Source organism: Alosa sapidissima, chromosome 13, assembly GCF_018492685.1.
Source record: "Alosa sapidissima isolate fAloSap1 chromosome 13, fAloSap1.pri, whole genome shotgun sequence".
NCBI classification, from domain to species: Eukaryota; Metazoa; Chordata; class Actinopteri; order Clupeiformes; family Clupeidae; genus Alosa; species Alosa sapidissima.
The window spans coordinates 10,853,955-10,877,278 of record NC_055969.1 but is presented as its reverse complement, the minus strand read 5'-3'; the positions used below and the strand labels follow the sequence as shown (position 1 = coordinate 10,877,278).

Sequence of the window (23,324 nt, the reverse complement as noted above, 5' to 3'; positions counted from 1 at the left end):
GTTCAAAGGGTCCATTTGGGTGAAATTATTATTATAATTTATGTTATTATTATTTGTTATTATTTACTATAGGGTTCTAGAATAAATAAAACAGTGTGTTTGAAATAATGGAATTTGTGCTCTCTCATGAAGCTGGATCGATGGGACATGGGGAGGGTGGGACTGTTGATCGGGGGAGGGGGCGTGGCGCCACGAGTAGTTCAAGCAGACGTAGGACTTTCATGTACTTCGATCAGGGGGGAGGGGGCATGGCATTGGCACATGTGGCCACATTGGCCCCCCTGAGAAACAAAGTCTCACTCCTTGCAAACTTCAAAACTTGAGAGCCCTGTGCGTACTGTAAGGGCTATCCAGTGCATTGAAAAGTGACGAGAAGGGTCACTTTATCTGCATGCCGGCACCAATAGCAGGTGTTTATCTGCATGCCGGCACCAATAGCAGGTGTTCTGGGTGCAGTACCAATCACAGATGGCTTTCACACTATTATTTGTCAGTGTAGTGTACCATCAAAATTATTTTGAAGCCATTATTTTCGATAAAACTTTTAATAATGTAGCCTTAAATGAAATCAGAATTCCCCATTTATTCAGTGCTAGTGAGAACTTTATCACCAATGCCACCCATACATGCCACATAATGAAAGCTACGATTACGGATCTGGAATACATCCATTTATTTAATAATAATTATTTTAAAGACTCAAATCTCACAGTTCATTGTTATAAGAAAACATTTGCAATAAATTAAACATATATGGTCTTGTCTAAATTTTGTCTGGTGGAAAATATCTCTGGCTGACGCAATCACACATACAGCATTTTCTGTCTGTTATAACATTCATTAAAAAAAAATGGCTACCTATATATACAACCCCCTTATTTATCATATTTCTAGTTACAATTGTTTTGGGTGTTATATTTTTGTAAATACTGGAGAATAGTTACAGTAAATATAACTTTGACCTTGATAAGCAAAGAATTACAAAAGTGACACTTGTGATGCATCCTCCACTACCTCCTCAGGAGGCCAATAGTGTCCTTATACATACTCATGTGTTCAGCAGAGAGGTTGCCCTTTGTTCTGAGTTTGCAGAAGAGCTTCTTACTATATAGACAATCATATCAGTACAGTCATTAGATTCCCTACGCTCTAAGCTCCTCCCTGTCTTCAGTGACTGCCCCTCCCCGCCCACCATGACCCTCAATCTCAATGCAAATAGAGTCATGAATGTCAGCTAAAATAACGACTGACTGGGGAACTCAAACTGAAGGACCAAAGAGCCAAAACAGGTCAACAACAACTCCAGTTCCTCTAACTCGGAATGCAAACCGAATGGACCTCGAATAAGCATGATCGCCTATTTACAAGCTTCACGTCCTTTACAACTCTATGCATCTGATTCCCATGGGGTAAACCCTACCCCAGTATAAAAACACAGAAATAAAAAAAAAACATATTATTGCATAGTCAAACGACAATAACTACAGTTCAGTGGTGTCTTTTCTGTCCTATCTCCTTAAGACTGATGATGTTCGCACAATGGCATCAAAATACTCATTCAAACATTCATACAAGACTATTATTGTGTGTGTGTCCATAGCAGCCTGTGGGACTGCTTCTGTGTAGTTGTGATGCAGGCACGTTCTGGTGTTCTCTTGGCGTTTCACGAGCGGAGTGGAGAATCAGTGCGGCGTCTTGACCTGCTGGGCGCTCCAGCGTTGGCCTTGCCTGACGTCATTGAGGCGCTTCTTGTTGCCATTGAGGAAGTTGCTGTACTGGTATTTCTGGGACACGGCCTGGTGGTACGTGGAAGCTGAGGGGAAAGAGACAGCATGGAGAAGACAGGCTGTCAAGAGCAGGACTCGCTAGAGCAACCTTGATTGCGCTGATCACACTGACTTATTTTTATATGGGTCAGTCACTGGTGCCAAAGATGCGGTCTGCTCCCATTAACAGAAGGACTGTGACACCACAGTGGACACACCGTTGGGACGTATCACGAATCAGCATAAGTAGTGTGGACTAAAAGATCTTTTTGACACATTGTCGAAAGATCTCATAAATATACATGTATGTATGAGGTCTCTCGACAAATATGAGGTCTTTTGACAAATATGTCAAAAAGGGCTTTATTTAGTCTAGGTAAATTATGCCTAGGTACATTTTCCTATTTTGTATTTACACACACACACACACACACACACACACAAACAAACAAACACACTCACACACACACACACACACACACACACAGAAAGCAACTTTCTCTGAGATGGAGTGCGCCCTGAGTCCTATCACTTCTCAATTTGCAAACACTTACGGCTCAAGCAGGTGATTTTGGGAGTGTCCCAGCGGCCGTCCGCTCGACACCTGATGGTGGGCACATGCCTCTGAATGAAGCCGTCCTTGCAGTGGTAGCGCACCAGGGCGTTGATCTCATAGCGCGCCTTCATGCTGCCAAACACCCGCGCGTCCTTCACGACGGGCGGCTGCTTGCAAGCCACTAATGTCAGAGGACAAGGGAAGAGGAGATGGTCACTCATGCACAGCCAATTTCACTCCACCGGTCCCCGAGGGGACAGTGCAGTATGAATGAGTGTGCCGTGTGCCTGGACTCACCTGTTCCCTTTTTGCAGGTGAAGGTCAGGTGATAGTTGCAGGGAACATCGTTCCACTGGCCGTCCTCATGCCAGATCATGACCACGCAGTCCTCACCGGTCGAGAAGAAGCTGTCTGGCTGTCCTTGCCTCCAGTTCTCAAATTGCTGAAGGACAGACAAACATATTGTGTTTTAGCTGTTTGTACACATATATGCAAAAGTTATTTGCCATCATTAGAAGTGTTTGCAGATGTGTCCCCATCCAGTGATTGAGCCAGGACTGAGTGTATTAGACAAGTTGGTGTGCATCACCACAAAACTGGAGATAGATAACTAGCAATTAGTATGGTCATCTGTAGATAGAGCATCAGTAGGCTACTTAAAGGAGGCTAAAACTATACATACACTTAAACTACTGTGGTTGCCACTTTAACAAATAAGGCGCTGAAGTCTTCAAATGTTGTCACAGAGCTACATTTGGCAACCGATAGGGGAATTAATCCTCTTTTTGACACAAGTCAAACACATGCTTCCCTTATAATAAGCCATTTGGGCACATCTTTACAAGCAAGAAATAAACCAATGCATCATCAGCGGAGGAATTAATGTCGCTGGTCAAGAAAGTGTCCAGAAATACCAAATGCATATTCGAAGCAGATAAATTACCTGCTTCTGCAGTTCATTTTAAGACCACATGAGGGGGCTGTTACCATCATGTAGTCACTACTCTCTCTTGGTTATTGGTCAACATCTGGCAGAATTACAGGGGAGTTTCCCAGTTAAGGGAAAGGGGGTGGGGGGTTGATTCTGAAATGCTATGTACCAAAATCTAGTTGCTTTCTCAGATCAGGATAAAACCTGCTATACATTCTTCATTGGCTTTCTCTAAAGATCTAATTAATTAGATGTAGGGCACTGAAGATGAGCTTTGTGGCGAAACACTGGATAACAGTCAAGCAGCAAACTGCTGCCGCAGCAAAAATAAACGCACACTCACAACCCCATTCAGTCATCCTTCTCACCGCCATTAATGACTCTCTTAAGACCTGGCTACCTCACTGACCAGAAAGAGCCAGCTGAATTCACAGCAACACCACATAGGCCACTTGCATGTATTGCTTTCTGCCTAAACTGCACCACTGCCACTGTAGCTGAGCTAAAACTCCATGAGAAAAGGCACAGCTGGCAAGAGGCTAAGGCATTACAGCACTCTCCCATGGCATACAACCAGAGTCTGCGACTCTGCGTAAATATTTATCTTCCAGCTTTAGATAAGGCACAAATTTGGCAAATGTGTCTATATAAAGAAGCCATTACTGCCGAGAACAAAGGATCCCATCTGATTTTGGTTGTGTGTTCCACCGTGTGAAAGAAATGGCCTTCCAATAGAGAAGAGTATGGTACAGGATCAACAATGACTTAAGTTATTAGAGAATGTAGGTCAGTCTGTGTGAGGGTGTGCCTTGATTTAATCACGTTCTGTGCTCCGAGGGGTGCTGTCATTGAGAAGACCTGGGGAGATGAGTCTTACCATGGGCTTGCCATCAGTCCAGCGGAAGTCCTGCTCAAACATCTTATCGTTCAGCCCAATCCACTGGTAGTCATGCCCCAAACCTGCAACGAGCAACGAAAAACATAACAGTCATTCCTCTACCTTATTAGGCTTTCAGGCTACAATAATGAAAACAGGCAGACATTTTTTATGAGCATAAATCAGGCCCCCCGTTCCAGAAACAGGCGATTAGGAAGTCTTTTCGTCTCTCCAAGACTCTGTTTTTACTAATCCACTAAAACTACTGTGATTAGGGTGGTTTTAAACCCTGCAGGCACAACCCTGAGCATGCACAGAGGGGAGTGCATTTACATTAACCCACAACATTCATGTTTAACTGGATTTGAGATTTTTCTCTCCAGACGGGTTGGCCGTCGACACAAAAATACTGGATACACATTTCATTTCTCAAACTGCTTGAGACAGGAATTAGAAACGTTTCTGTTTTGAATGATGGTTCAGAGCTGTCTGCTTACGGTTGACATAGTTCTGCTCCTCGTGGGACAGGATGCTGGTCAGGTGCGCCCCCTGCAGGCGGCACTCCCTCTCGGCCGCATCCCATGTGCGGCGGTGGCTGAAGTACTTGTAGCAGTGACTCTGGAACTTGTGCCAGCCGTAGTCGCATGTTTCGGTGTCTGAGGACATTGTAAATCAGAGGTGGTTTCTTAGACTGACATTTCCGTTAATCAAAAACATTTTGTGAAAAGTATAGGGAGACAGGGTTAAAAAATGGTTAACATAAAATAGGTTTTGAACATGCCTGTGATGGATTGTGTTTTTCCACAGTACTTCATGCAGGGCTATATATCTCCATTTGCATCATTATGTTCAGCTTGGTGTTTGAACAAGTCTGTCTTTCAGATCCATCATAATATGTAACTGGTGCAGACAACAGCAGGGCACAGTACCCCTCTGTCCAAGCCTCCACCAGCAATTAGGCCAACCAAATGTGGAAGACTTCTATTTTATGCCCTACAACAATGGGCATCGACAGCTTCTCTAAGCCTTCCATCGTTGTGGAGAGCAGTTCCAACAGTGTGGTCTAACAGCCACACAGTGGTGGGATCCCAGCCCCCCACTGGGCAAAAGGAAAGTCTTTATGAATGAAGCTGAATCAATGGCTTTTCAATGTTGCACTCACAGCAATGCTTTACATTTGGCTGTTGTAAAAGAGTTATAGGCTCCTCTTGTGCTGGTGTTGTTACAGTGGACATATTTTATCACATATTAAACCCCAAAGAGTGCCTCAATACAAACAGAACTATTGCCAACTTCTACACAAATCTTGAGCAATGCTCTCACCCAAGGCTGTGTGAAACATTAACCACACAGGAAGCCATGACATGGAAAATGTATGTCTTAAGTGCTGTAACCAAAAGTAATTGATCATGAACTTGTACTATGGACTTTCAAGGCCCATGCAGGACCTCTGCTGCTCTCTCTTCATACCCTGGGTCAGGGTTAGGCGCCCGACGGTGGCTTGACATTAACCTCACGCCAGAACTCATGAAAGGGACCAGCACTGTGGCAGAAATAATATGTGAGTTTGGGGTTGTGAGAGGTCAACAGGGGACAAGCAGTGGCCTGCCCCGAAACACACAAAGGGTGCAAAGAGCTGGAGGGGGCAATTGAGAACCCTCGTCCCAAGGGTGAGCATGCCTGTTCAGCCCTGGAAGGTCTTACAGGAAGTCTGGACTTGATGGGGCAGAGCTTTCCAGGGGAGAGTGGGGAGAGTGTTTGGAAATGGCACACTGGCTGCATCTAAAAGGATTAGAAGCACACTTAGCGTGCATCCTGTGTGCAAACATCCAGCCAACACAGACAAAACAGGGAGATCAGCGTGATAAAAGTTTGATTAAAAAATGGATTGAAAAGCTGATTAAATACATAAACAGCATAAAGTGGGAGATGTGCTTCCCAACTAAACATCAAAACCACATCTGAGTCAACTTGACTTGAGTTGTCTTAGCCAGGACTTCATCTGAGACTGACACTGACAGACTGACTGATGCTTTACTGTTGTGTTCTTTTGAGTCCTTGTGGGGTCTTTTGTCTTTTCTCACCAAAAGCCCTGTCACTGATGGAAGAAACAATTTTATTGTAAGGATTATAACACGAACCAAAGCCATTATTTTCTCTCCAGTTTCTTGGTAAAGTTGCTCAAGTCTTTGGGAAGAAGAATGGGCTGATTTCCCCTAAATTTCCATGATGCTGGCAAACTAGTATAAGAAAGCAGATGTGTGTGTGTGTGTGTGTGTGTGTGTGTGTGTGTGTGTGTGTGTGTGTGTGTGTGTGTGTGTGTGTGTGTGTGTGTGTGTGTGTGTGTGTGTTTTTTTTGTCTGCGTGTTTGCATGTGCGTATGCATGTTTGTTGGGGTGCATCTGTGTCCGCACGTGTTTCGAAGAATGGCTGAGTAACAGCTGTGATATTTGGGACGCGGCTCCATTTGGGGAGGCACACCCAGAAAGACTGTCCTTGGCCATAACTATGTTCAGCAGCAGCAGCAGCAGCAGCCTAGTTTTGAGAAAAAGGGCTCACAACACTCTCCCCATCACCACTTGCACACTCACACACAAGTAATTACGTATTACCTCCATGTTTTACAAACAACAGTGGTCACAGGGGCGATCCTCATCCCTCTCGGTTCTGGAAGCAGGTGTTTTTTTTCAGTTGTGACCAAATCGCCTGTTTCCGAAGATCGTCCCGTAACACGAACTGTAGGAGGTGTCTGTGAGTCTGACACAACGAGGCTGAAATTGATTGCAGCTGGACTCTCCCATCACCCTGATGGGGGCCGTTGCTGGTTGTGATCGCGTTCCCAGAAGCACTTGGGGGCCTCACCCCCTGGGAGAGCCCAGCCCAATGGCTGCACAATGGCAAGCCGGGAATCAGCAACCGCCCTACGCTAACGCCAACAAACGCAAGAGCTTTACTTCATCAGGCTGGGAGAATATGCTGGCCTTGGCTTATATTATTAGTAAAAGAACCGAGAGCTTTCATTGTGTGGAGTGTGTGTGTGTGTGTGTGTGTGTGTGTGTGTGTGTGTGTGTGTGTGTGTGTGTGTGTGTGTGTGTTTGTGTTTCTGTAAGGATACTTGTGCATTGAGAGAGTGTGAGGGAGGGAGAGAGGGATGGAGAGAGAGAGAGAGAGAGAGAGAGAGAGAGAGAGAGAGGAGTTACCTCAAGGAAACTGTGAAGAACCTCATCTTTGATATGCGAGGGGTCAAACTCAGAGTTTAGCCTTTAGTCATTTAGCTTTATGTGCTCTGATCTTATCTATCAATTCGATTTTCTCAGTGGGACAATATACTACACACAATGTTTCTTGAATTTCCCCTGGGGATCAATAAAGTATCTATATATCTATCTATCAATGTTAATCATCTTAAGCACATCACACCAATGTTTCCATGGACAAAAACAAAAAATCCTGTGGCTGCCTATTTTAATTCTCATGACAAATTTGGCACCCTGCAGCTAATGGCTTTCACTGCCCTTTAATGTGACGGCGGCACGTTGTGTTTAGAAGATGTCTCAAAGGCCTGACCCAAATAGAGAAACAAAGCTGGCCTTTGTCGTGGACAACTAAAGAGAGCAAGCAAGACAAATACAAAAAGGGGAGGTGGGGGGGTGGGGGGGGTTGGGGTCACTCATTGGCAATCCTTTACACCGTCGCAATGACACATCCGTAGACGTTGGCCAAGTCAGCCAGAGTGAGCTCCCAGACCGGTCTGGGCCACGTGACAGGTCCCGAATAACAGAGTCCAGAAGCTCTGGTGCGTTTCGCTGAGCGCCGATCCCGGACCGGATCCGCCTCTGGACGTCACAGCGCTCCAGTCTACCATGAGTTCATCACTCTGGCCAGATGTTCGCTCAACTGAGGCGAGCTTGTTTGAGGGAGGGTGGCAGGCGGGCTGCGGCATGTTTGGGGCTTTTTATTGTGAGGGGTTCCAATGTCAGCCCTCTCTCTCTGTGTAGCTCTTTGTTAAGTAGGCTCATTATTAGCCATGGGGAAAGTATAAGGGCGTCACGTGGGGCCACGGTTAAAGTCCCTCTCTTAACGCCCAACACATGTGAAAAATGAACAGCAAACTGGGAGGAGCACATACAGTATCCTGTACATTAAGTTCAGCGATACACTCTCATGGGTGGGGGGCAAATATATGGAGCAACACACTTCAGCAGCTCTAACAGACCAATAAGAGAATGTAACAGATCAGTCTGTTACAATATATTGTAAATACAATAAATCTTTTAAGAAATTGGTTGAATAAAAAAACATCGACGAGATGAGGTTCTGGGCCTGAAAATGTCTTACCATGTTCACAGTTGGGACCAGAGTAGCTAGGCAGGCAGACGCAGGTGTAGGAGTTTGAACCATCTATGCAGGTAGCTCCATTCATACAAGGGTTTGACTGACACTCATCAAGGTCTGCAGAGCACAATATAACATAACAGGGATCAGACAGATGGAGAAATGATCATAGTGAGAACAAACTTGGACCAAAATAAATCATCAAAAGAGGCTCTTTAACTTCCTGTTTTTTCATTGATTGTTTTCAGGTCAGGTAACAGGCCTGAGAGAAACAAGTGACTCAATCTGTCATGCTTTCTCCATCTCAGTTCCTGACCATTCCTGCAACTTGGCGTTTCACTAAACAGGAAGGTCACCTGGTTTGATCAGTGGTAGGGGCAACACTGGCTTCACACAATACCTTTCTCACAGCGATCTCCCTCAAATCCTGTAGCACAGAGGCAGGTGGTGACTTTTCCTTGCAGGTAGCAGGTGCCTCCATTTCCACAGTCACTCTCAGGACACAGGACAAGAGCTGAGAGATAAGGAGGGGAAAAGAATGGCGGGAATGATTTTTCATTTAGTATGACGTTAATGAATACACATAATGCATTACAGTACATCTATAAAGTATACTCTGTATCTCATACAAAAACCAATACAAGAGATGGCAAAACATTGGCAGCCAAGCCTCAGGCCAGTGCAATGGAAAGAAATCAACAAACTACTGTCAAAAACGAGTGTTTATAGTAAATACCTGGAAGGTCCACAGTTTGCCCTTCGACGCCATGGCCGGTGTCCGTCTCAGGCTCTGCGGTTGTCCAGGTTCGTGGAGGCGGGCCAGCTTCTACAATATGTGAGCGATCGGTGATGTCTTCATAATCATCATACGGGGGGGTGGCACTCAATGTGGTTGTGATGGGCAGACCTGTGGTGAGAGGCTTGATAGTGACCACAGCCGACTGGGTCTCGTCTACCTCTCGTGACGCAGCGGAATCTTTAGACTCTGTAGAAGCCGTGAGGGAAGTGACCTCGGTTTCTGGGCTAGAGGTCACGTCTACTTCTCTTGACACTGCGGAATCTTTAGACTCTGTGGAAGCCGTGAGGGAAGTGACCTCGGTTTCTGGGCTAGAGGTCACGTCTACCTCTCTTGACACTGCGGAATCTTTAGACTCTGTGGAAGCCGCGAGGGAAGTGACCTTGGTTTCTGGGCTAGAGGTCACAGCAGCGGACAGTGAAGATGTGTCCTCAGCAGAGACTTCTTTTTCATGAATGACCTCTGTGACAGGTGGGGAAGTGCCCTCAGCCACATCCACGGAGACATCAGCAGGTCCTGTGGTTTGCACTTCCTTACGGTCATCAGCAGTGGACACAGCAACGTCTCCAGTCACAGGACCCAATGCAGGCGGCATGGTTGTCAGAGTAGCAGTCACAACAGACTCTTCCAAAGTTGACTTGCGAATGTCCTCCCCAGAGCCACCTTCACGCATGGTCACCGGAACAGCCAGAGGACTCTCCATTGTCGTGTCCTTGCCATCCTCCCTGATCGTCTGATTACCGCTGCCCAGCTCTCGGTCAATGTCCTCTGGCCTGCGGTCTCCGGAGGCACCCTCCTCCACAATCTCGTCCGTTGTGGTCGTCGGTGTTACCGCAACGCCAGGCACTACAAGCGGGGAGCCAGTGCCTGTGACTGGCCGATGGGTTTCACCGGGTTCACCAGCGCTCACTGGTCTGTCCACAGGGCCATGAGAGACAACGGTAAAAGTGGGAGCTGATGTGGGGCGCTGGTCCTCTTCTGAGGGATCCCCACCGGACCCATCCTGGTCGGTCGACGTGGAGCCTTCGTAGTCCTCTGGGCCCGTCGGCTTCCTGAGATCCCCAGGCGCGGCTGTGTGAGTGGCGATGCTGAGCGTGCTCGCTGTGGAGTGCTGCACTCCGAGCGTCTCCGAGGTCTTGCCGCCCTCTGCGATCTCGGCCTCGTCCGTGGCCACGGTGATGGGGCCGCGCGTGGTGGTGGTCGGAGGAGTTTCTTCGCCCGAGCCTTCGCGGTGAACGTCGTCGTCGTCGTCTGTCGGGTGGCTGCCTGATCCCTCCACGACCTCGGCCGTGGTCGAACTGCTTGTTGAGGCAGGAGAGAGTGCATCAGGTCCGGACATTTTGCTGCTTGCTAACGTGTCCAGTGTAGTTGCGGGCTGCTGTGTGGACACAGAGGTGGTCTCGAGGCTTGCATCGGGGCCAGTCAGCGTTGTGCTAGTTGGAGCTGTTACTGAAGAAGATGTCGGCGAGACTGAGCCAACCCCAAACGTCTCGCCCCCCTCGTCCGTGCTCACTAAGATCACGTAATCAAAGCGAGTCGTGGTCTCAGTCTCCGTGCCGTCCACTCCATCTGGGTGGGTTCCGGCCGGAGTGACCACCTCGAACTGGTCACCCCTCGCTTCCTGGTTGTCTGCCTCGTCTGGTTTGATGGTGATTTCGTGGTTGCCGTTGATGAAACTCAACGTTGGGCTAACGGTGACAGCAGCAGCAACAGGACCACCATCACCACTTCCAGGAGGAGACTCGCTGTCTTTGGTGGGCTGTTCATCAAATGGTGGGATTAGAGGGAATGTGATCCCTGGGGCTGAGATTCCGCCAATGAGTTGCACAATGTCGTCAGCTACCACAAAGAAAAAAGAGAAAATGAGAAACATTCAAAAAAACATTCAATGACTAATAGTGCAGACAAAATCCAGAAATAATTTTATACAACACTTCATATGAGAAAACGAAAATGACAGAGACTACTGTTAAAATCATCATCAGGATTTTTTTGGTACAAGTTATAACTGGTGCACTATGGCATGAATGCCATGTCTGGGTACAAGTCTAAAATAATTTTGAAAGCTATACAAAGAATTAATTATAATATAATTATTAATCTTTCACAATTCTGCAGGGTGGAGGGATAACTGACAAAACTGGATTATCTATTTCTCCAACCCAATCTCTAAACTACCACAGCATTCAGACAATACCAACTGGGGAACACTGTTAGGTTTCGGTGAAAACTGGTAATATATAAACGTATTCTGACTGCTTAACGCTAAACAATATTCCTCCTCTCTGTCATTCCCTTGCTGGGTACAAAGGCAGCCATCTACAGCAACCCGATCTGTGTGTGTATGTGTGTGTGTGTGTGTGTGTGTTTGTGTGTGTGTGTGTGTGTGTATGTGTGTGTGTTTGTGGGTAGGAGTCGGGGCTGAGGGTTCGAGTGAAAGTAATTAGTGAAGAATGATTACATTGCTGATTGATGTCCAAGGGATTTGGCCATTTGACCCCTGAGGGAATTTCTTCCATGTGGCTCCGAAAGTTTGACAAACCAGCGCATTCACACAAACAATACTGTAGGAGCACTCCACTGGGAGTCACTCAGTGTTAACATGCACTCCGTGTTAAAGGAGTTCAACACCACGCAAGACATCCATCCACAGCAAGAGGAAGTGTTTTAAATGGATAATAAACACTGTAAGCTACGATAACATGAATATGTGTGGAGTTGCTCACACAACTCCCTCACAGTGCAAGGTAATTAAGGACAAAGAAGAAGAGGGGGGGCTCTCTGTTTCTGTTTCTCTTCCTCCAAACAGTGAAATGCACCATGGCACCGGTCTGGCGATGCCAAAACCCAGACAATAAACAGTTTCTGCTAGATGTTTGGAGCAAAACATGGTGGCAGGCTGGAGAAAGCAGGCGAAGCCAAGATGCTCCTACATCTGAGTTCTCTCAACACACTGCCTTTGGTGACAACACTACTCTGCTTCTGCATAGGTTTACATGCACATTTTATTCATTTCACTTTTTTTTATTATCCAAAACGACTTACACATGTCAGTCATATTACGAGGGTCATTGTCCCTGGAGCAACTCGGGGTTAAGTGCCGTGCTCAAGGGCACAACGGCATGGTGGAACCTACTGTAGGTACTTGTATGCTTAGGCCTACTTGTAGGTATTGAACCTACAATTTTTCAGGCTACTGCATGCTAGCCCAGCTCCTTAGCCACTACAGGATCACATTAGGCAGCGACAAGCGGCAGGTTTCCTATTGTTCTCTATGGTTCGGCAGCGGAGCGGTGGCAACAGTGGCGTAACACTAGCGTTGAGCAAGCTGAGCGTTGAACTTGGTTCAACTTTTAAAGCACAACGCGAGCGTATTCAATTGTCAGTTAACGCAAACTGTTTGTGTTACCATAGGAACGAGATAGAACTTATTATGGTCTGAGCGTTGCGTTACGCTTGCCGCTGGCTAATGTGATCCCACCTAACACTATGCCTACTACAGCCACTCAGGGGGGCTGCACAGCCATAACATCTGCCAAGGTTAGTGCCTGCTGTCCCTTGTGTAAACATGTAGAGACAATTTACCTACACCACCAGTTAAGTGTAGCATTATTATAGAGAACAATTTTCACACATCCACAGTGAAGCGATGACTGCACTGTACATTTCTTTTGGTCTTCAAGCTGTGTAAGGTCACCAAGAGCTCTCTCATGATTACCCAAGGCATCTGTTTTATTCATTTTCCTCCTTCATTCTAATGCCTATTGACCACTGTAGGATTTCATGTTCGTGACACTTATAGTACCTGAAACATCATGCATGCATGAAATTAATCTCATCACACGCTTGACTGGTCATTTAGACTCATGGTCCATTTACGCAAACAATGAATCAAACAAGCAAACATGAAGACGGCGAGCAAGCCTACCCGACTGGTTCTTGTGATCCACGTTGACGATGATGAGATGGAAGGGTGGTTTGGAGGGGCTGAGGTCGGTCTGTCCCGCACTGTCAACACCGATCACCCAGGGCAGCTGGACGTCTGGGCCCATTGTGGTTGCTGGCGCAGACTCGGCGATGACCACCGTGTCCCGGGTGCTGTGCTCGACCTTGTCACCGGGCTTGCCCTCTGGCAGCTTCTCAGCACCTCCGGAGACGCCCGGCATGGGGGTCACACTAGTGGACGGTTCTGTTCCCGTTCCTTCTTCCTTGTACACGATGACTGGCGATCCTGGCGTGGCCAGGGGCAGAATGTCCTCCACGCCGCTGCCGCCATCGGCGCTGCTCTCCCTCTCTGGGTCAACGTCCAGCTCGGGTTTCCTCTTGGGGGGGAGAGGAGGAAGAGGAAGGGGCAGGGACTCAAGCTGGGGGATTCTGCTCATCAGCTCGTCTGTGTAGTCATCAAAGGTGGTGGTGGGGGCAGGGGTGCCAGAGGCGGTGACATCTTTGGAGGGAGGCATGCGCGTGGTCATTTTGACTGAACTGTCCTCGTCTGGGGAGACTCGGCTGGCCGGGGCAGACATGGTGGCGGAAAACATGGAGGGCGGTTCAACGGTTGATGCCTGAGATTCCTCTTCCTCTCGTTGTTTGGGTGAGGCGGTGGTGAGACTCTCTGTAGTTGGCGCTGCTACAGTTGTGGTGAACTCGTGTGCTGTGGACAAAAACACATCTCAATGATTTATAAGAGTATGACATTAAATGTATCATAAATCCAAACACATTGGTGTTATCTCATAGTTTGATTTGCCTAAATATTATGAAAGTGGAACTTCAATTAATATTTTCTCAAATGTAGATTAACGCAGTGTTGCGTATTCTGAAAATCTAAATACCGGTATGTAGAAAATATAGTTACCACAGCATAACCTTTTATGTGCCGCTTTTGGCAAAGGGTTACCAAGTCCTGCCAGTAACGTCAGAATTGTTCTCAATATTGCTGTGCATTTCTTTCCACTGAGGCCATATTTTTAGTCGGTGACATGACCTCTTAGTTTTGACTGAGCCCATTTCAGCCAATTTTAAACCCCCTATTTCCTTTCATAAACACTTGAGCATACTCAAGCTGAAACAGTTTTGTTAAGAACTATTAAGCCCATGTTTATATACATTTAAAAGTCAGTTGTGTCTGATTCCTTAATTTGTTTACAAAAACTGTACATACATGCACGTGTCCACCCCCCCCACCACCACACACACACACACACACACACACACACACACACACATCACTCTTCATTTAAATCAAATCAAAATGCTCTCTCAATGGGTTAATGTTTTGACCTGTCAGGAGGGGCGTCATTAAGAAAAGTATATGGTTTCTCAATTGAGTACCGAAAATATGCACGTTTTCATGCACGTTTCCATGTTGGACCCTATGTGCGCTCTCAAGGCTCCCTAAACATATGGCCGTGTTGCCGGGCTGGCTTTGGCAGTGATCCAGGGAACAGAGAACAGACACTTTGGGGAGTTTTACACCCTTGTCATTCCAACCCTGAGGAAAATTCAGTAAGACTTAACACTACATTAACTGAGGCCTGGCCATTATGATGTAATATATTTTGAGAGCAGGCCATCTGGGCGTTGGAGGCGTATTGTAATGCCCCTCACATTAGTTGATTGCTCTGTAGGTTGTGAGAAAAAAAGAGCCAATTGTCTGTGATGCATGTGGACGTTTTTTTCTTCATACACTATACATGCAATAGAGTCTATTTTCTAATACTTTTGGAACAGAGTACTGTTTCATTTCATTGATGTATTCTCCTTTTGACTTTGTGGTCGACTGTCACAGTCAATTAATATTCATTCATAACTCTGAGACACCTACACTGCAGTAAAGGTTTATGATGGAAAACTGTATTAGTGCTAAAGCCATGGGCTGTGGACGTTGTGGATGTTTCAGCTGAAGTGGAGGCACCCCGCCCTGTCTGCCTTACTCTTGTAGCTCCTTGCCTGCTCTCTCTCTCTCTCTCTCTCTCTCTCTCTCTCTCTCTCTCTCTTTCTCTTTCTCTCTCTTCGTGCCTGATTTCTGCTTTCTGTACTCCCTGTCTGGACCAGGAGCCAGCTGTTAGGCATTAGGGACACGTCCTCTTTTCTCAGCAGTTATCTCTGATGTAAAACATGAGGCGCTTTTTCCCCAATAAAAAGTCACTGATCCTGAAACAGGGGAGGGGACATCCGCACTCCAGCATCCACCAATACCCCCCTCTGACGCACCCCCCCCCCCCAGTTTGTTTGTGTACCGTGTGAAAGAACCAATCACTCTCTTTCCCACCCCATGCCTAAGCATGCAGCATTTTATTTGGGTTGCTTTGATGGAAGACACTGAGGCAATGCATGTTTTTGAAAGATAGAAAAACTCACTTCACCCAGTTAACTGCAGTGTCACCAGGGAACAGGAGTATAAAAAAAAACGTTGAGTGCACGGCTGAGTATGCCACTTGTGTGAGGCCCTTGTTTCCTCTCTCCCTTTTTAAGCGACGATAGAGCCAATGCAGACCCATCGCTCAAACTGTTTAAATACGCCTCGGCAGGACTCTAAACAAGGTCAAAGGTCAAGGAAACACCAGTCAAGTGATTTATCGCGGAACCCAGGACAAGCTCTCTTTTCCGAACCCTCTCTCCCATAGAAAGAAAAAAAGGCTGAGTCTGATGGCCCTAACGCCAGCGCGGAGGAACGAGGAAGACGGAGCTGACGAAATCTGATGATGCCCTGGAGAGAGCCAGAGCGACCTGGCTCAGCTTTCCACCCAATGGCTGGAGTTCACTTAGAGTCCAGTCCAAGCCAAGCCCTGACGCAAGACTCTCTTAGCAGGAGCCACCCTCTCTCTCTCTCTCTCTCTCTCTCTCCCTGCTCAGCACTTCATGCACTCGCTCATGCTCACGCCACCACCACGTTGCAAAAACGGCGCCGCCCCTCACATGAATTTACCCATGTTACATGTTACACTGCAAACCCCTCCCCCCCCAAACAACGCAGAGAGGAAGAATAAATTGCCTACCTTTGAAGCAGAAAGCGCCATGCTTCTCGGTGGGCAGGGGGAAGCCGGTCTGGTTGGCGAAGCGGTAGAGCGTTCGGACGCCGAGCGTGCCGCGGCCACACTGGAACCTGGGGACCGAGATGGGGTAGCGGACGCTGCCATCGGAGAGCCAGCTGTAGTCACAGCGGTCCAGTCCCTCCCTCCAGGCGGCGTGGATGTGGCCGGGGGACGCCAGCTCGGCGTCCAGCCTCTCACACAGGGCCCGGGCTTGCTGAAAGGTCAACTGAGTGCTGGGGGGGTAGAACACCTCACCTGCAGGACAAACACACATATACCAGGTTCAGATGAATAATCATAGGCATGTGTTTTTGATTTGATGCCTCTCAGGAAAGTATTGTACAATATCATGTGCATATACAAAGGATTTTGTGTATCCCTCATGAAAGGAAATGTTTGATACATGATACTGGAGCAACTCCCTACCTTCCAAACACACACTTTAAATCTTTATTTGGATTGACAAGTAGGATCATGGAAAGATCCTAATTTCATTTTAAACACACAAACACATCTGATGAAGACCTTGTAGGCCGAAACGTAACATTGGAACTTGGAGTGTGCGGCACCATCTTTTCTTTACATTAGATTTACACACTGGAAGCCAGCACCTCGTTTTAGTGTGCGTTACACCTCTCCTCCATAAACACACACACACACACACACACACACACACACACACACACACACACACACACACACACACACACACAATACAAGGACAGGTGCACTATACAGTATGTGATATCTCAGCATGTGAACATCTGACTGGATCCAACATCTGTTGGATTCGTTGGTGAATGATAAATGTAAGCTCTCTTCCAGATGTCAAGCAGAGTAATACACCACCTACTGTTAGCTGACCTCAATCTGTAAGGGGTACTCACCGTTTGAAACATGAAATGACTGAGATTTGAAATGAGATACTAGGAAAGGCTTTTGAAACATTGAATGCAAAATGTCAACCTCCAAATACTACAACTTAAATATAAAACCTTAACACTGTATACAACATCAAAACAACGCTAATGCAAATAAGACATACATGATGTACATGTTTGATGATGTATGTGATGTTTACACATTTGTTTATATTTTTCTGGCAGAAAATCAATAAACAAACCTCATGATGTTATGTGCTAATGCTCACCTCGAAGCTTTCCCACATAGCAGTACACGTCATACATTTCACTGACATCTCGAATTCCATATGTTCTGATGCCAGGTTTCCCCAGTTTATCTCCATAGCAACCTGCTCTTGGCTTAACGATCGGATATCTGCAAAATGTCAGCAGGTTTTATCCATCATTTCACTAATAACGCAAACGTACTGCTTCCCAAACCACTGCACACTTGTAACTATGACACTGGCGACGTAATTGCAGCACACTTACCTAACGGTTTGGTCTGCGACCCAGCCAGCGTCACAGTGGTCAAATCCGTCCTCGAAGGCAGACGTCAGTTGGTCCTCAGTGGCAATGGTTGCCCCTACACTTTGGCAGGCCTCCTTGGCTTTCTCAAAAGTGAGAGTGTAGCGACTGGTGCCCGCCCGGTAGTGAAATACAACCCCTAGAAAATAAATGACACAGTCATATGAAGTATTTGGGCACACCATTCAGTCTGCTCTGTGTGTCATTTCTGAGCTCCAAAGGAAATGGTCAAGTGCTGAGTGTTTATGTATGGAGGAGCTGCAAGATCTCATACAGAAACAATGAGAAAACTTCAAACTATTGTTCGAAAATCAGTAGTGCTGCCACTAACGACTAATTTTGTTACGACTAATCTTTCAACTAATTTTTTCGATTAGTCGACTAACCTAAACGACTTATTTTAAAAAAAAAAGTTATTTCGTTGTGCCATTTTCCATTTTACCTTGAACTCAACTGAAGGCCCATATATATCAGCCTACTTTTATTAGAAGCTCATTAAGTAAACTGTTCAAAACCATTATGTATTAGCAATCTAAGCGTAAGTATCTGCATTTCCATTAGGCTATAGTATACTGTAGTGGACACATTAGGCTATAGTACACTGTAGTGGACACATTAGGCTATAATATACTGTAGTGGACACATTAGGCTATAGTATACTGTAGTGGACATATTAGGCTATAGTATACTGCAGTGGATGCATTAGGCTATAGTAGTGGACACATTAGGCTATAGTAAACTGTAGTGGACACATTAGGCTATAGTATACTGTAGTGGACACTATGGAGATACAGTAATTCACCATGCTGTGTTAGACTATAGTATACTGCAGTGGACACATTAGCCTATCGGACACATTAGGCTATAGTATACTGCAGTGGATGCATTAGGCTATAGTAGTGGACACATTAGGCTATAGTATACTGCAGTGGATACATTAGGCTACAGTACACTAAAACATTTATTCAGGTTAGTTTCACCATCTAAAGTGGCCAGCTCTTTTTTCTCTCTTTTCTTGGTGTATAGATGTTATTTTAATAGCAATCATTATTAATATGCCTTGTCAATCTGTGAGTCAAACATTTGGAAGAATAAAAATGACAATTGAACAGCAGGATAGAATAGAAATACTCTCTATATTTAGTTTGATTCTGTATAAAAGGATTGTTTGTTAGTGTGTGTGCTAATGAAGGCTCTTTAGTGTCTAAGCATAGGAACAACAGGGTGTTTTGTGTTACGTAAATGAGGCATCTTTGTTTATATTAGTTATCTTGGGGACTCACTTGTCTGCTGCGAAGTGCGAGTTGCATAGTAATTCACTTTGGTTTACACACAGAGCCAAATTGGTCGTAACTGCTTCTGAATGAACTAATATCAAAAGGCCTGAGGACTGTAAAACGTGATTGCTTTGCTCCAGAAGCCCAGTGGGTGGTTGTACTGTTCATAAATATCTAAATACAAAATATGTTAAAAAAGGAAATGATGGATCTATACACAAGCGTTTCTGATGACTCTTTTCAGGGCCAGCAGTGAATGTCTGTGCCCTCGGATGACCCAATCTGACCACCTGGGTGCAAGAAGTATTCAGTGGGATACTCTCCGCTTCGTATAGAGGCTGGAGGACAGCATACTACCTACTACATAGGGTTTTTTTAACCAACAGAGTGCCCAACAGAAGTGCATTGAGTTTACTTGGCAAGCAAAGCATAGTGCCCCCTATGGGCCAACAAACGGTGGTTCCCAGCTCTCTGTGTTGAAAAGTGCCAAGCATGCTTTGGATGTTGTGTCTTAACAATGCAACCAGGTATACATTGGCAAATGTGCGTTTCGGGCATCATTTCAACAGTGGCAGGCAGAATTTGTCACATAGGTAGATGATTGGTTCTTCCATTTTAACAACATAATGGAACACAGTGTAACACGAGGCATAACAATAACACATTAGGTAATATGGAGGACTTTTACAACATTTGGAGAGAGCATTTTACCTTTGGTATGATCAAATGCCCCTTGTCTACCTATAAAACTTTAAGTATTTTTGGCTGAGTGCTTTAATAAAAATACCATTGCTTGAGTGCTAACAAAAATTCTACATTCTACACCGTAATACACAAAATGTTTATTTCTAAAACAGTAACCAAAAGACAGCGATTGTTTCAGTCGGTTTTCATTCCCCAAAAGTACTAAAAGGATACTTCCCGAAAAAAAAACAAGGGGCGAATCCAACAGATTACACAGTGTGAGTGAATTTCCACACGCGGGAGCTTCCATAATAGCTTTACCTTCTGCTCAAACAATGTTGTCTTTTTTTTGCTCTCTAAGAACTCAACTTGCACAACTCAACACCCACACAAAACCATCCACATAATACAACATTGTTCCACCTACAACGTATGTATAACCACTTACACGATGGAAACATGAACTTTATGAGCCACCCATGGCTGTGGTCACAAACAGGGGCCAGACACACAGCTCAAGTAATTAACCCTAGCAGCAGGCCTTCAGACACTGGTGTGTGTGGGTTGTCATTAGCACTTACCACTGACATCCAAGGAGACGGTGGTCTGTGTATCTTCAATGCCGAACATAACCTCACAACGATAGATGCCCTCATCACTGGCCCGGAGTTTCTCTATGGTGAGAGATGCATCTCCTGCGTCCTCAGCATTGGTTGGTACTGACACCCTGGTCAGGTATCCCTGACCAATCTTGATGATACCATTCTGAGCCACCAGCACGATATGCTCGCTATCCCCATCCAGCTTGGTCCACTTGATTCGCAGGTGGTCAGCAGTGGTAGCTGAGGTGGTGGTGGTGGGTGGCAGAGTGGCGCTCTTGGCGGTGTGTGTGGTGGAGAAGCGACACGACAGGAGCGCTTTGCCGGCCAGAGAGCCTTGGACTGGGCCTCTGGTCTTGGTCTTCATCACCATGGCTTCTCCTGGACACAAACAAACAGCAGGCAAAGCAGAGTTAGACTCAGGCATCTGAGAGCTCAGACATTTGCTCCCAGCTTTTGGCTGGGACTCTACACAAAGTCAACGCGGGTCTGGTTATACCCGACTAATGTCAGAGGGAGTGAATTCATTGGCAACTTATGGGATGCACATGCTAAAAGGGACTGGACCCAATGCATTGTTCATTCATCAGTCATGTTCCACTCAAAGTACTCTGAATCAGTTTCCCAGGCTTTAATCCAAAGGAGATGTGTGTGTGTGTGTGTGTGTGTGTGTGTGTGTGTGTGTGTGTGTGTGTGTGTGTGTGTGTGTGTGTGTGTGGCGATTATTATTGTAGTTGTTGGGGGGGCTTTTTGAAGATTGGAATAATTATCTGTGAACTGTACAACAAGTTGGATGAACAGTCAACACCCTGACAAAATATTGTTAGCCAGAGTTGGTTTGTTGGCTTTCAAATCATGCCTGGCTTTGTCTGGATAAGCCAGATGTTTTTTTAACATTGAGGTAATTTTTCAGCAATTCTGAACAACCCAACATGCAGCTGCACACTGTCCTTGTAGTATGATAAAATAAAAATGACTTGTCACAGCCTTTAAGAACTTGTCAGAGAGAACATCACAAACGGGGAAATGTGTTAATGGTAGCCTATAGGCTAAGTTACATGAAACATAAAGCAAATAAAATGTGCTAGTTAAAAGTGAATTTAGCTATTTTTGCTGGTAACATTAGCTCAACACATGTTTATGCATGTAATCATATATTTTAACTTACCATATTCAGAGATGACACAGCATGCGCAAAATAGCCAAAGTATGTGCCTTATGTAAAGACGCATCTTCAATCTGTTAAAATAACACAGTTCGTTAACATTTAAACAGAGAGAAACGCTTTGTTTAACTGACACTTTTCATCCGTATACAAAGCCTAGATGTGTGTACCAAATTGTAGCCTATGTAATGACAGCCTCCTCTCCGAGAGTATTGTAAAACAAACAAAAAAAGTTGTACAGTTGAAATACATTTCAATTTGAAAAACGGAATGGCGTTTCCAACCAAATCATTATTTTGCCAATTTCAGCTCAATCCCAAACAGATGTGTTAATGTCAGTATGGAAGGCTGCCCATTTCACCCAAGCAGGCTATTCACCATCGCTCTCTGATAGCCTACTACATCCATAGGTAGCGAACAAACTCCCTAAAGGCAGAATTTTTGCCTCTCACTTACACAGCATCAGAGAAGATACCCGATGGTGAAAACATCATCCGTGTAGAGCAAACTGTGAATAGATTTTACACCATAAGGAACAGACGCCCGACTTAATGAGAGCAACGCCTGTATTAGAGGGTTGGATGGTGTGAAGTGAGGAATGCTAAACGCGTCAATGAAGTCCAGCCGAACAAAAAGCTGAGCTTCGACTGATGCGTTAGTGCAAGCAAGTCCCCAAGCAAGTCTCGCGCACTGATAAAATATCTGATCATCCGATAATGTCCTTATCAGCCTGCTTCACACTGTCAGCAAACAAAAGAGTGGACATCAGAAGAAAACAAAAAAAAAAAGGGTTGTAAATAAAGTCCCATTTAGTATAAATACAATGTTTAAAATGAAATGGTGCTGGAATTAATTTATATGAGAAAACTGCCGCTCGTCAATCGATGCAACAAAACCATCATGCGTAATGAAATTAGTCAATAACGATACTAAAACAGATAAACTAGAATGAATATGATTTTAAACAATCTATACTAGAACATAATGGTATTAAATGACAGGATACCTTTTAAATTAAAGTCCCAAGGTGAAAGATTCTTCCAACAGCAATTCCAATATGTTCCAATGAGGGCTTATGGCAATACGCGCATGTGTACTCCTCAGCCTGTCGACTTAAACTCCAGGACCACAAATGTAACCTGCACTGATATTGACAAAAAGAATCATCTAAGCCGGCTGCAAGTTCAAATCTCACTAGCATCGTCATTTGGAAGGGAGGAGCAGATTGGTCCCATCCAATAAGTATAGGCTACAGTAGGCTACCCATTCCGCGGAGGAGAGGAGAGAAAGTAAGACTGAAAGAGAGAGAGAGATACGAAACCACTGTCATTGCATTTGGAATGTCTAAAGAACTTCAAAACCTATGTTGACTGTCTTATGACAGCTATACAGTCGAACGCATCCCATATGGTCCCATCACAAATCAATTGGAAACTTATTCATTTTCCTGCTGTCAACATACATTAAATCTACAGATTTTTCGAACACAGATGTGCTTCTCTAGTATTAACTAGAGTTTACGAAGACTTTCCACACGGGGGAGAGAAGGTACTACTCTCTATGTTGATCTGACAAACGATCTCACAACGGTCCTGAAGTGGCCAGTAACCAACATTAAAAAGCAAATAAATGAGGATAGATACCCAACAACATGCTTAGTGTCTTAAAAGTATTAACTTGTGCAGAAGATTGTGCAGTTAAAAGTTCAGATAATGGTTTAACAATCATCTTAGGGAAATATGTTTATTCTTGAAATGGAGACCACTCTCATCTGCAGACCAGTTTCATTACATTACATTACATCTTAGCTAATGCAAAAGGCTTAAATGATGCAAAATAACCCCAAGATATGTTATTTATTATTATTTGAAAAT

The 23,324-nt window shown here is 45.2% G+C and overlaps 1 protein-coding gene across 1 annotated transcript; it reads right to left on the bottom strand.

The window, feature by feature from the left end:
* Positions 1–656: 656 nt before the first annotated feature.
* Positions 657–22,603, bottom strand: vcanb (versican b). The gene is made up of 15 exons (XM_042060101.1): positions 22,457–22,603; positions 21,454–21,524; positions 20,268–20,666; positions 17,690–17,864; positions 17,446–17,573; positions 16,260–16,550; positions 13,190–13,912; positions 9,202–11,100; positions 8,866–8,979; positions 8,469–8,582; positions 4,628–4,786; positions 4,131–4,213; positions 2,620–2,764; positions 2,321–2,503; positions 657–1,813 (listed from the first exon to the last, which is right to left on the bottom strand). Exons 2-15 carry the CDS (start codon positions 21,515–21,517, stop codon positions 1,683–1,685), a joined length of 4,608 nt encoding a protein of 1,535 aa, XP_041916035.1. The 5' UTR covers positions 21,518–21,524; positions 22,457–22,603; the 3' UTR covers positions 657–1,682.
* Between the last annotated feature and the right edge of the window lie 721 nt (positions 22,604–23,324).